Raw genomic sequence first — 13293 nt, 5'->3', positions numbered from 1 at the left:
TTGTGCTTTGGGAGCTGCCCACATGTGTAGAAGAGGAGACATGTGGCCAGTTGTGACATGTAAAGACTGTTTTCTGTCACAGCCGCGTGGGCTGCAAAAGCACAGTAATCACTGACCGTGTGATCCCTTATCCCCAGTCAGCAAATCATCAGTAATTTTTTCGGTTGCATTGACCCATGTGGGGTGATTCAACAAGAGGTGTTGGGGTGCAGGCATTTCCCTTCCTGCTTACACCTCGTAGATTAGGAGAAGCTGTAAGAGCCATTCTTCCTCGGCTGTCAGCCTGGCTTGCGGTGGGTGGGGAAGGCACTGAGTGGCGACTTTCTATTCGCAGACAGGCCTGCCTGCTTCCTGCATTTCCATTCGCACCGGATAAGTGCGTGACACTCCGCTTTATTTAAAATCTGTTTAAGTAGTATCCTTGTGTGGCTGTGCTTGTTGGGGAAAGTGTGCTGACAACACGGGAGTCCACGGTTGGTGTGACACTTGCTGAAGGGATCTAGGTGCAGTGACATGGATAGACATGAAGAAAACTACTATGGAAAACACGGTAATTTGCCTGCTTTGCTACGAGAACTCGTAAGCGCCTGACCTAGAGCTCATTTATTTCAACTCTGTGGTTTCAGTTGACTTCAGTGGGCTTAGATCCAGCCCCAAATGGTTTTCTATAACTTCTTCAATTATTAGCAATTTCTAATTCTTTTCCAGTGTGACATTTGCAAGTTTATTTAAATTGCAGATCAAAGGCAAGCTTTGTATATATATTGTCGATTTTTATTTTAGATAAGTAATTTAGATTTGCTTTTTTAAATTACTGCAGTGATAAAGTGCAACAATTAAATTCATATGCTGTTTGAAGTCAGAATTGATAAATGAAATATCTTGAGAAGTATTTCTTGTAATGATATTATAATCTAATGTGCAGAAGTTTCCTTTTATAAAGCAGCCCCTGAAATAGATCTGTCTCATCGGCAAAGAGTGAATATCATGTCAGTTTTTAATCCTAGCAAGAAAGTGACAGTCATTATCCCACACTGCTGCTTTCTTCCTTATGCCTACCAAACTCCTAAAGCTTGGAATTTGCTTTCTCAATACGTTTGGACTTTTATAGCTAAGGAATTGGTTTGCTTTTACCAGGAGCTATGTAAATACTAACAACATAAATATTTCCCACTTCACCCCCAAAGAATCTTCTCAATTTTTATAGAGCAATAGTAATTCAGTAGGGAATTTGATATCTAATGTAGAAAAATAATGAAGTGCCTTTTTTTTCTTACTGTTCCGTGGAACTATGATCACAGTTGCTGTGTCATGTGTTTGAGTAAGGAATATGCTAGTATTCTAGTGATGCTACAGACTTCTTCCCTCAGTGAATCTCAGTGTATTTTACCCTTGAATAGTTACCTTTTCCTGTGTGCAGTGCCGTGGTCTGCAGTGGGTTTGTACCAGGAGCATTGTGACAGAGGAGGGCAGTTTGAGCAGTGCCACTGGCAGCTGGCAGTGAGGAGCAGCTCTTGGAAGAAGTTTGCGGTACTGCAACAGTTTTACTGCTGTTAATGACTGTTACTACCTCACAGCATCCCTCTTCTTGCCTGGTGGAGATGGCAGTCTCTGTTTGAATTGGAACTTGTCTGGAGTGCTTTGTTTTATTTCCCTGCCTGTTGGTTAGCAGACACTAGTTTCCATTGTAGCGGGATTGTGGTGTTCACCTACTACACTTGTATCTTGTGTCACGCGTTTTCAGAAGCACGGAGGTATGACATAAATAACAAAACGTGAGCCACTTATGGTGACAGGCACTCTGTTAATAATGCTCTTGCTCTGGAAAGGAGGACACTTGTGGGAACCCATTGCATCTCCCAGCTGGTTACATTATAAAACCATTCTGCTTAATGGAGGAGACATTCTGGAAGCTCAGGAGAGGCTCCTGTCAACAAGCTTTCTCTGTACAGCACAGACTGATTGGAGAAAGGTCTGTAAGCAAAATATGAGTGTATGGCTTCCTTGCTGAAAGTCTACTGTGTTATTGAAAGTCTAGCGTCTTGACATGCTAAGGTGATCAGAAATCACTCCTTTCTATCTGGAAAGTAAGCAGTGCATGAGGTGTGAGAAAAGGTAAACCCCAGCATTTGGGACGTGCTAGGTCTGAGCTGGCTGTCAGCAGACAGTTAAACAATGTGGGGCTGGATGGGCTTCCGGAGGTCCAGCTGGCTGTCTCGGTGCTGAGACATGGCACATTTTCCTATTCTCTTCTTAGTACATATTTGACTAATCCATTCGTAAGGCTTTGGGTGAGGAGAGTTCAGACGGATGCTTGGAAAACCTGGTCCAGTGCGTAACTGCCCATGTGTTCTGACAGGTTTCCTAACGCCTAATCGAAACCCCTTTGCTGTGAGCGAAGTTAGCGTCTCTGTCGATAGGTGAAGCTGAGAGAACTGATCACGGTTGTTTTCTGTGGTATTTGAAGACTGTTGTTTGGTGCTCCCTCCCTCGTTCCCCTATCACAGTCATTGAAGTTTGCTTTTTGTAAATCTCTTCATGTCGTCTTTTTGATCAGTCCTGCTCTCTCCAGTCTGTCTGTATCTTCTGAAATTCTCGTGCCACGATCTAGAAATAGTTTTTCAGCTGAGGCTTTACACGTCCCACACACAATGAACAGTGACTTCCAGTCAGGCTCACACTTCTAGAACGAGTTGTGCTTTTTTTCTTTCTGCAAAGACATCGCTTTACTGACTCATTCCCTGTTTGCAGTTGCCACAATCCTTCAGGGTTCTTCTTCCCAGTGTGGTTGAAAGCAGTTATTCTGCGTGGATTTGTGAATGGAGTTTGTCTTCATAACTTTTGTCAGTTTGTGAAAGTCACTTTGAATTAAATTGTTTATGAAAATCCCTTTGATTTTCTCTCCAGAGGTATTTTAACTCTTGTCACCTGCTCAGTTTCAAAGCATTCATTCTGCTTCATTGCTGAAGTTGTTAAGGAAGATGTTGAATGGCTTTGGAGAATAAGCTCCTCCAGTAGTGGGGTTGAGCTAAATACTAACATTTGAGAGTGAGAACTTGGGGTCGTACTGGATGATTCAGTGGAAGTACTTGCCCCCAAAAGCAAGTAGACTGTGAGAAAGAATGACTAGAAATGGACTGAGATCACATAAAGTCATTATATGATTGTGTAAATCACAGCCAGTATTTGCTGTGAATATTCTGTGCAGTTCTGGCCCTTCCTTCTCCAGAGAAATGTAGTCGCACTGAAAATGGTACAGAAAAAGAGTGTGAGCATGACCAGAAGTATGGAATGGCTTATGTATGAGAAACAACTGAACAGACTAGGACTCCTGAAGACAGACAAGTAAAGAGGAATATAATAGCCTGTTCAGGTATTCATAGCATGCCATGCTGTCGCACGGCTTGGAGCTGACTGACGGCGAGCTTGCAACAGGTGGAAGGAGGTAGTGCTTCATTAACCTGTTGTACTCCGAGATGTAGGGCATTGCAGATTGATAACGTGTATGAGAGTTAAATGTAGAGTTAGGAAATGAATGAGAAAGAAATTCCCCCACAACTGGTAAATACCAAGTCATGGCCTTTGGTTCAGAAAAGTGCAGTTGCAATCTCTGCAATGTCGATTTTAGGAAAATACCCCGTGTTTGCCTGGATTTTGCATTTCTCCTCAGGTCTTCACTGTGGCCCCTTGTTAGACTCGAGGTGCGGGCTCCATGGATCTTTCTTGTGATCTGGTGCAACTGTTTGTACATGCTAACCGTGGGTCCTGCGTGAGCGATGAACCCGGGTTCACTTCGGTATGCCTTATGGCCAGGACTTGTCAACAGGGAGTAATGTTGTAGGCTCTGAATGGTTTTGTAGAATTACTTATTTTGTAGAAATTTCCGTACAGAAAGGTTCTTTGAAATACAGGTTTTGGAAATCCAGCATTAGGTAATGTGTGAGGTGCACTTGCTTTTTGGGCTGTGCTGATTTCCTGTGGTACCTGTGTAACAGCATAACTTACATCTTCCACTCCCCAGCATTGCTGGCACACATTGCTCCTCCAGAGATATAGCTTTCCCAATCTCTTCTGTGTTAAAATAGAATTGTTAGGAGCTTGGTAAGCTTGGTGAGTTCTGCCTGAATACCTCAGATGAAGGGCAAATAGAATTTTGTTATCTGCTCTGTTTATTGTACTGGTCAGTGTGTATTTTGATAAAGTTTTTCTGATACAAACCAAGAACAAAGTCTGGCATTTAGTTAATAAGTGAATTCTGCTTTTGAATTCTTCTCTAATTAAAGAAACTTTTTTTTTCCTGTGGGTGTGGGAAAGCTTACACTAGTAACACCCTTTAATACCAAGTATATTCAGGAGATCCTTAAGAAGGCAACGAGGAAGAGCTCTGAAACAGTAATTTTCATTGTAACATTGACATTTGAATAAGGAAGTAATTTTTGATTGCACAAAGTTTGGTTCAGTAAATCCTCATAATTACTGAACTTAAAAAAAAAAAAAATCCTGTGAAGCTGAATTGCAGGCTTCAAAGGGGAATCCACACCCTGGTCTGTTGAATGCAGGACTGCTTCTTTCTCTTCATACAATAATTTGAAACTTTAAAATTCTGCTATAAATTTTTGTTACCCTTTCCCAAGTGACGGCATACTGTAACTAATCTGGCTCCAGTCCACCTGTGAGGGCCAGATTGGAGGGTTAGTGTTTAGCAGTTTATTAATACAGTTTGCTTATGTGTGAAGTGAATCAATGGGAACAATGCTAACCAGCACCGTGAAGAAAATGCATCATGTTCGACTCCTTCCATCGGTAAACACTGGCCAGATGTTGCTGCCTATTTCTAAGGGGGACCTGACTTGACCTTCTAGTTGTTCTGAGATTCATACCAAGTAACGACCATGTTCAGGGATGTACGTGTAACCAGCCTTAAAACCTGCTCTGCTTCCTGCTGTGGGGTTTGTGGTGGGTGCATCCACTAGAGTTAGAGAAGATCCTGGAAACAGGTGCCCTCTGCCTGCTTCGCGGCACTCTGCCTCATCTCAGGCTGTGGAGCAGCATGTGCGCTCGCTCTGCCTGCCTGGGGTAGTGTAGCGCAAGGTCAGCACTGCAGTTCTGCAGTCCCCAGCTCTCCAGCCACGCTTCGTGTGCTGAGAAGCCCAATGCAAAAGGGCAAACCTCCAACTCTGTCTCTAGAAAGTGCTTTAACCAAAGCAGTGGGAAGTAAGAATAACTCTGGAAGGCTGTAAATATAACATTAAGTACAGATATGACTCAGAACTGTTCTTCTGGAGGAAAATCAGAAGCCTGGTAGGCTGTAGCTCCAGGAAGGTGGGTTTGCTCACTGGCTGCCAAACACACCTAGCGTGTGACTGTGAGACATAGTCCTTGTATCTCAAATATCAGCAACCTTTTACCATGAGTGCTGTGCATAGGTGCAGAGATAGGATGTACATTAAAGGTCATTTATCGTGTGGTAACTGTGAGGCCCTCAAAGTTTTTAAGCCAGGAGAAAAAAAACTTTGATCTCATTTACAAAAACAAGGTAATTGTAATGGTGAACTACTGATACTGTCTGCATGAACAGATTTTAACCGAACTGACTAAATAGGCATATATGGAAGATGTTCTTCAAAGACTGCTGTTAACACCCCCCTCTCTGTAGATTTTATTTTAAATAAGGACATATTTTTATACTGTTTTATTTTAAATGCAGGTGAACCAAGGAAATTTGACCCAAAGTTCAGAGGACCTATTCATAACAGGTAAATATCTTAACTCAGTCTACTTAATTCTTTTGGTTTTGCAGTGAACAGAGGATAAAAAATTTTGTTAACAAAACTTGTAAATTTGATGCTGCAATTCTTTTGAATCCAGAAGACAATCCTTACCACCCTTGAGGATGTGTGATTACGGGGGAATATTTAACTGTCTCCTCTTCAGTTCTTTCAGTGTGAATGCCAATTCTGTGTGCCTCACGTTGTTTAGTACCTGCTGTCTTACCTTGTGCTGATATAAGGAGGACCATGTGAGGCGGTGCTGTGTTCTGGGGTGCAATGGCCATGTGATGTGGGCTGCCTTGTTTCCATCCAGCGCAGAACTGGAACACTGGCGCACTCTATTCTTCAGTTTGCAGCTGGTTTTCCTGCTCCCACAGTCACTTCATCGAGGGACTGACTTAGTTCTCTCCAGAGGATGCCTGGGTGTGCACCATCACGTCTGTGCTGTGGCTGGCTGACAGGCTGGACCCCTGGCAAGACATCGGTAGTGCCGGGACAGTGACCGCAGTGAAGTGTGTCAGTGATGTGGCTGGCTGCTGGAGAGACACAGCCCTGAAACCCTTACTGAACAGGTTTTACTGGTATAGAGAGTGTCTCTGAAGTGAGTGAAGCTACTTACAGTGCTGTGGAGAGCTGGATCCTGAAGTACTGCCATTTAATGGTGTTTTTGAGCAGTTTGTTACTGTGCCTTTCGCTCCAGTGCATGAGGAGTGGTGAAACTCTGGTGAAGGTATGCCAGGAGGACTTCTCTTAGTTTGGCTGTTACTGTGTGATCCGGAGAGTAAAAGCTGTTCTTGCAGTCTGGCTGTTAGATCTGTGTAGTTGCTGTGACCGCTGCTGCAGTTCCAGGTATGTGCTGCTCTGATCACACATTGCACAGGACCTTCTTAAAACCACAACTGAATGAACACCGTGCAGCACTACCATGCCCCCTGCAGTCAGGGCATTTGGTAATGCTTTGGCAAGGTAGTAGGGTTGGAAACAGCATAAAAAAGATCAGTTCCCTAAACGTTAAGGGTATAGCTTCATTGTGCAGACCATAAGGCAGTGATGTCTGCCCTGCTGCTTGTTGAGTGTACCACGCAATGAGCTGCGCTCGAGTTTAGATTCAACGTACCAATTCTGCAAGGCACTCAAACGACCTGCCTGACCTTTTGGGGACCTCAGTGCAGCCCTCTGCAGTACACCATAGACAAGCCCTTGAAGTTTACTATTTTAATAACTCATGCTACTACTAAAAATAAGGAATAATTTTTAAAATATTCTTTTAAGACAGTGAATGAACTGTTTCTTTTTTTTAATTCATTTTTCAAATTACTAAGTTTAAATGATGAAGAAAACACAGTCTTTCAAGCAAATGAAGACTATCTAGTTCCTATGGACAAAGTGCCTTCTCAGAAAATATTCCAGAGTGCTCAACAGAAGGAAAATGGACATCTTCCCTGAATTTGTTTCTGACTTTGGGGCTTCTCACTTCTCTGTAGGAGAAGCTGAAAGCGTACGTGGGTATGTGGGTGGGGACAGAGCTGTTTGTGTGCCTTGGTGTATCTGGCATAACTGTGTACAGTGTGGGTGGGGAAATGCCTGTCTTTGCTTTCTGCTGATAAAATAATTTGTCCTGCTCCTGATTTCATTGTCAGTTTTCGTGGATCAGGGTACAAGTTTGTCTCCATTTCTGAAGAATGGAGAGGATGGCTTTCTAGGGACATAAGCTGCAAATTGTACATACCTGCACTGACAGGTCAGGACACAGCTGGAAAAGGTCACATACCATCGCCGTGACTGCTGAAGCTGATGCGTTTTTGGAGGTGCTGCAGAACAGAAACGATGTTGTGAAGCTGTTGAGCACCAATCTATCCCCCAAACCACTACAAGTATGAAAAACTGAGAAACAATACAAGCCTTAGTAGTGGTGTATTAATGTCCATTAAAGAGTGGATTACTCCCACAGCCCTGTCAGATGAATCCTTTCCAGGGAGATTCACTTTACTAAACTCTGATTTTTTTAATGTAGAACAGAGCTGCTGCCAGTCGTTAAAGTGTTGAACAGTGGCAGGTAGAAGTAGCATTCAGGAAGGCAACATGTAGTGCATTGCTAGTACCATCATTCTCAAGGGGGCTGTATGTGGAGTTGGGTGTATTTCATGCAAACATCTTTTTATTCAAAAGGATTAAAAGGCAATGACTCTGTTGGTTGGCTCTGAGCCAACCAACTCATGACAATCCACAATGATGTTATCAAGATGATGTGTTTTATTGGTGTGACTTCATACTGCAGTCCTTTCCATCCTCACTCTGCACTGTCCAGAACTGTCTGCCTCTGTTCTCCACAGAAATCAGCATACAGTGGAAACGTGTTGAAAAAGTGGATTGTCTTTAACTTAAAAGTAGTTCTGAAACATCCTTCTTCATTACAAAACCTCCTGCAACAATCTGGCTGGACTTCATTTCACGTAATAGCTGGTGCTGCAGGTGAAAGCACGTCTGTTACCACTTAGAAGGTTCAGTAGTTTACAAGTAGAGTGAAATTGCTCAGAAAGCATCTAAGAAATCCTGGGCAATTTGTCAGTGTTTTTCCAGATGTAAGTGTAACACAGAGAGTAAGTTCCAAACTAGCATTTACTATCCTCAGTGAGAAGAATAAATTAGAGAACCGCAGATGATTTATCAATTTTATCTTTCTCAGCAGAGTATTTGTGACAGAGAAGAACACTGCAGCCTTGTGGTGCTCGCACTTGAACACAACACTGAACACTGTTCTTGTCTACACAAGATCTGTTTCTCTCTTCCTTTCTGAAATAATTTTAGAAATAGATGGAAATGTCTCTTTAGGGAGTTGATCCTCATTTGAGAAGAATATGTTACTGCCAGTGAGACTTTGTACACACAGTGTATAGGAATGAACTTAAGTGATAGTTTAGGGGTGTTATTAAGTGTTTATCTATGTGCATTCCTACCAGAAAATACTTGAAAAGTTTTATGTATTGTATCCACCAAGTGCCTAAGGTTGAAGCAACAGCTCTGTAATTTCGCAGCTCAAAATGATGTAGCGTTTTCACAGACAACTTCCTAGAGTGAAACAGAAAGTCCTGGTGTTCCCTGCTGGTCGAGCTGGGGACGTACACCTTCCTCAGCCAGACCTGATGATGGGTTTAACTGAATTCAGAAAAGAGAAAATCTAGCACATTGTATTTTAAGTCTAAGCCACTTCTGATTCCTCAAAGGCAGATATTTCCTCCAAGCCATCTTTCCCTGTCCCCAGAGGCTCACCCCTCGGAAATGAGTAAGGGGCACCTCTCAGTTTCTGAACGTATGGATACTTGTCTAGTGTCTCAGCCCTGAAGCTGTCTGCTCACTTCACCCATTGGCATTGAGGTGGTCTCTAATGCTGGACATCAGGCACATTTGTCACATGAGAGGGGGGCTCTGTTGAATGGTGTCAGTATTTCATGCCGTGATGAAGCAGGGAATGTTGTGGGGAAGGCTTGTAAAGTTAAGGATTCGTGTGGAGTTTAGTCAAGTATGTGTTATGCTTCTTTAGGAATAAAAAAGCGTTTCTTCTACCACCATCACCTTATGTATGTTTGTGGATAGATCAGTCAGGTACCATCAGACAGGGCGAAAATGAGCTGCTCCTTCTCTTAATGCAATTATACCACTTTGGGTGTAAACCAAACTGCTTTCCTACATTTAGATTTTCTCCAGATTCCACTAAGGGATTTTACACAGTCAGTACAACAACCACAGCATGTTTTTATAACCTGCTTTGGCAAAATCTAATTAGTAAATCACACTTCCAGCTTACTTCCAATTTCGCAGTTTGTCTTTACTCTTTCTCTTCCCCCGTGTTATTTTTCTCCCTCCTCTGTGTAGTTTCTTGGGTTTTTCTCATATTCCTCTTGCTCATTAGATAGATTTTTTTTTTTTTTTATTATTATGTTTTAAAAACTCCCGACATCTCCTGGACTATCTTTAATTGTTCAACATTTTTCTAGAAATTCAGTGTTAAGTCAAAGATCACCTCTTCCTCTGTGATTAGAAAATGTAGCTAATGGGTTCTCAAGCAAATGGAGTATCAGTAATTTTCCATAATCATTTAGGTGTCTTTAAGAGCTTGAAAAAAAAACAATAAAAATTCCTGACCTTAACTAGCAGTACAAACTTCACCTTGTCACAAATACAGATGTGTCACTCAGGTAACTACATGGCACATCACTTGATACTGTGGGTCAATATTGAATTAATAAACAGTTCTGACATTTAAATTATCCTTTCTGCTTTTTGAACTAAATAGCCTGCTAAAGATGTTACTTAGACTACACTGAAGTCTACCATAGATAAATATTGGTAGAACATAAGATTATTTTTCTTTCCACGGGTATTTTATTGGTCCATAGATGTTGTATTACATGGTGGTGTCTGCATCAACATGATGTTCTGTGCACTCGCTAATATGAGTGGCAAAGCCTACATTTTCCTTTGAGTCTTAATTTCATGTTTCTAGTTTGGGGCGTAGAGTGTCTACAAATGTTGGTCACTTGTAGATATCAAAATTTGAGTTTTCAGAAATAAAACTTCTGAATAGACAATACTTCCTCAGACATGGTGCCTGTAACTAAGATCTGCCTGTCAGTGCAGATCAGTCACACTCATTAAGAAAATGCAGAATTTAAGTTGATGGAAAAGGTGAAAACTTGTATCGGTATCTTTTTCTGTGCAATTCTGGCCTCCACAGTAGAAGTGGCAATTCATGGGGGATTTTTAGAGGGACTTTCTCTCCAAACATTTTGTTTATGGGCTCCTTGCATATTTGTTCATCTGTGCAGGATAGCACCCACAATGTCACTGTGCTGATAGAAATACCCATTTGTATAGCAGATCTTGCTTCTCACTCCTGCCCCAGCAAAGAAAGGGGTCTTCAGAGCTATTCATGGCATTGTTTGGCGTAGGGTAACATCACCCTGACACAGCGTGATTTAGGGAAGTCTCAAAACACAAGCTTAGTTGAGCAGGAAGGGTGAACCCAGAAGCGAGGATATTAGTGGTCAGCAGAATTGAAAGTGGTGACCTGGCACTCAGGCTGTGGACACCTTGAGCCTCACTTTGCTCTGTGGTTGCGCAGTGCCAGGCTCAACATGGTTTGTAGGTGCCCATATGCTGCTAGTGCTGTTTTACTAATAAACGTCGTAGCTTCTGGTGCAGCATCTTGAGCAAAATTGCACTTGTGACAGATTGGACATGAAACTGCCAAATAGAGAGAGGTTCTAGTCAGTCGTTAATGATTAAGTGCATGAACTGTCAGTGAATCAATGGCTTTTATGCACCCACGCTCTGTGGGAATGGTTTTATCTTTGCATTCATTTATTTGCCAGGATGCCATTACACGTGCGCAAAGTGGTGTTAGCATGTGTGCCGCATCCGACACAGCGAGAGGAGGCAAGAAGCCAGTGTGTTCCTAGAGACGGGGGAAAGCAAATCAGGCTCCAGGAAATTAAGCTAAATGACAGCAGTAAGCAGTAAAAGGTGATGTGGGAGCCTGCAATGTGCACTTAACCAAATGAGTGTCTTTTATTACATCAGCTGAAAATGATGGATCTGGCAGTTTTATCAGCAGTTTATCTCTATGGAAACTCCTGTGTTCCAATACATAGACTCAGTGTGTTTTGGATCAGGTTATCGAATCTGGTTATCTAAAAAGTACCAAAATCCCTCAAAATTTCCAACACTGACTATGAACAAAACCATTTTTAGTGTTTTCATCATCTGTTCCATAAGAAATGTCAAGTGTGTTTTCTCATTAATCTTTGGATGTTTACACACAATTATTGAAGTATGGTCTGTAAGACAGGCTGTTAGAGCCAGTGCGATAAGCAGCGTTTCCAGTTCCTGCTCTCATCATCGTAGTGCCAGTAATCCATCTTCCTCTGGGTTCAGTTTAGCAGTTCAGTCTCCTAAGTGGTTTTGCTCTGCCTTCTTAGCCTGAAACAAACAGAAGAAGCAGGTTTGCTGGCAAATAGTTGGCAACGGCGAGTTTTCCTAGGTACTGTGCAGAGAAGTTTGTGTATCACAAAGAACAGAGACACTATAGGAGCTGTAATTAAACTGCCCTATTTCTCCTGAGAAACCCTAAATGAGATATTGTACCTCTCAAAAATGGCTCTGATGGGGTGAGAGCCAAGCTTGAGCAGTGTCAAAGGTCCTTCTGAACAGAGGCTGGGAAAGTGAGCAGCATTGTTTTAGCATCACTGCTTCTGGTTCTAGTGGTTGTCCTTCCTCAGATTGCTACCATGCTGACCTTGAATCCTGTACCACCTTGGCCTCGCTAAAATTGTATTTCAGTGAGATGTTAAAACTGTGTCTCTCTGGAAAAGGGTACAGGATTTTTCATTCCTTTCCCACACCTGGAAACACTTTTCAAGTTCTCCAACTGTTTGAAAGATCTGCCATCTTCATCTCCTTTATGTTGAAGAGTAATGGTCCTCTGTAAGGAAACTTCAATTGGAAAATAGACTAAAAATGACTGTGTCAGCTGGAGTTTGGGTTCTAAGGTTCCTTTTACTGTCAAGATTCAGCTTATGTCCATGTGGCTCCTCGCATGGGCACTCAAGTAGAGGTGGATGTCACTCATTTTATGAAGGTCATCCTTTAACTGGAAGCACGTGTTAGCTTCTCTGGGGTGATTGTTGCTCGCCCATCTGTCATGGAAAAGTGGCACAGGATTCTGATCAGGTCAGAACAGCAGCAGTTTGTAACTACAGCTGTGGAGGCAGTCCAGAGCAGCACTGGCAGGCTCTGTGAACGTGAACCCTGCTCAGATGGAGTGGTTACAGTTCATGCATCTTTAGGTTATATGACCCATTCTCCGCAAACACCGTGTCAGATAAGCAGGACGTGGTAAATAAGAACAGCAACTGAAATCCTTCAGATAAGGAGGCTCTAGGCAGCGCACCCTTTTATGAGAAATTCACTCCCTTGCAAATTAAATCCTGGCGAGACCATTAGCTGCAACTGTTTGTTAACCAGTGAGGCCTGCAAGGACCAGGGGAATGGTAACTGTTTTGCTTCCACTTGTCCTTAGAAACTAAGGCTTGTGAAGTTGGCTTGTGAAGGAGAGAACTGCTCACCCCAGTGGAGCCCTTGGAGTTGATGGTCACCACAAGCATGTACTGACCTGGTGCTTGCTTGGGAGTGTCGTGCTTCATGTTCATCACACTCCTGGAACTGCTCTGAACAAGGTCAGGCACTGGAGAAAGATTATCCTAGTGGTCCATGTCTCCACTCCCTGCCTGCCTGACCTTAGTGTGCAGAGCAGTAAGTAGAAGACAGTAGTTTAACTGAATACTGTCGGTTTATGCACTGCCTCAGTTTCTGAGCGGAGAGTGCTGTTCTGTGATTACTTGTCTGTAGAAGGAGATGTCGATCTCCACAATACGTTGGGCTTTTTTTGTCCGCTCCCTAGAGCATATTTTTGTTGCATTAAATGAGGCCAAGCATTCTGGGTCAGAATTTTGTGCCGAGGTCA

The 13293-nt window shown here is 42.7% G+C and overlaps 1 protein-coding gene across 1 annotated transcript in view; it reads left to right on the top strand.

The window, feature by feature from the left end:
* Positions 1 to 513: 513 nt before the first annotated feature.
* The window catches only part of LOC104493963 (choline transporter-like protein 5), a 46939-nt gene continuing 34159 nt past the window's right edge, over positions 514 to 13293 (top strand). Inside the window, exons 1-2 of the mRNA XM_010136735.1 lie at positions 514 to 550; positions 5708 to 5756. Of these exons, the coding sequence (XP_010135037.1) occupies positions 514 to 550; positions 5708 to 5756 (86 nt within the window). The remainder of the gene's footprint in view (positions 551 to 5707; positions 5757 to 13293) is intronic.

This window comes from Buceros rhinoceros, unplaced genomic scaffold (genome assembly GCF_000710305.1).
Source record: "Buceros rhinoceros silvestris isolate BGI_N320 unplaced genomic scaffold, ASM71030v1 scaffold9735, whole genome shotgun sequence".
Lineage (NCBI taxonomy): Eukaryota > Metazoa > Chordata > Aves > Bucerotiformes > Bucerotidae > Buceros > Buceros rhinoceros.
Note: the sequence above shows the minus strand (reverse complement) of the source record. Positions and strands in the feature narration are given on the sequence as shown.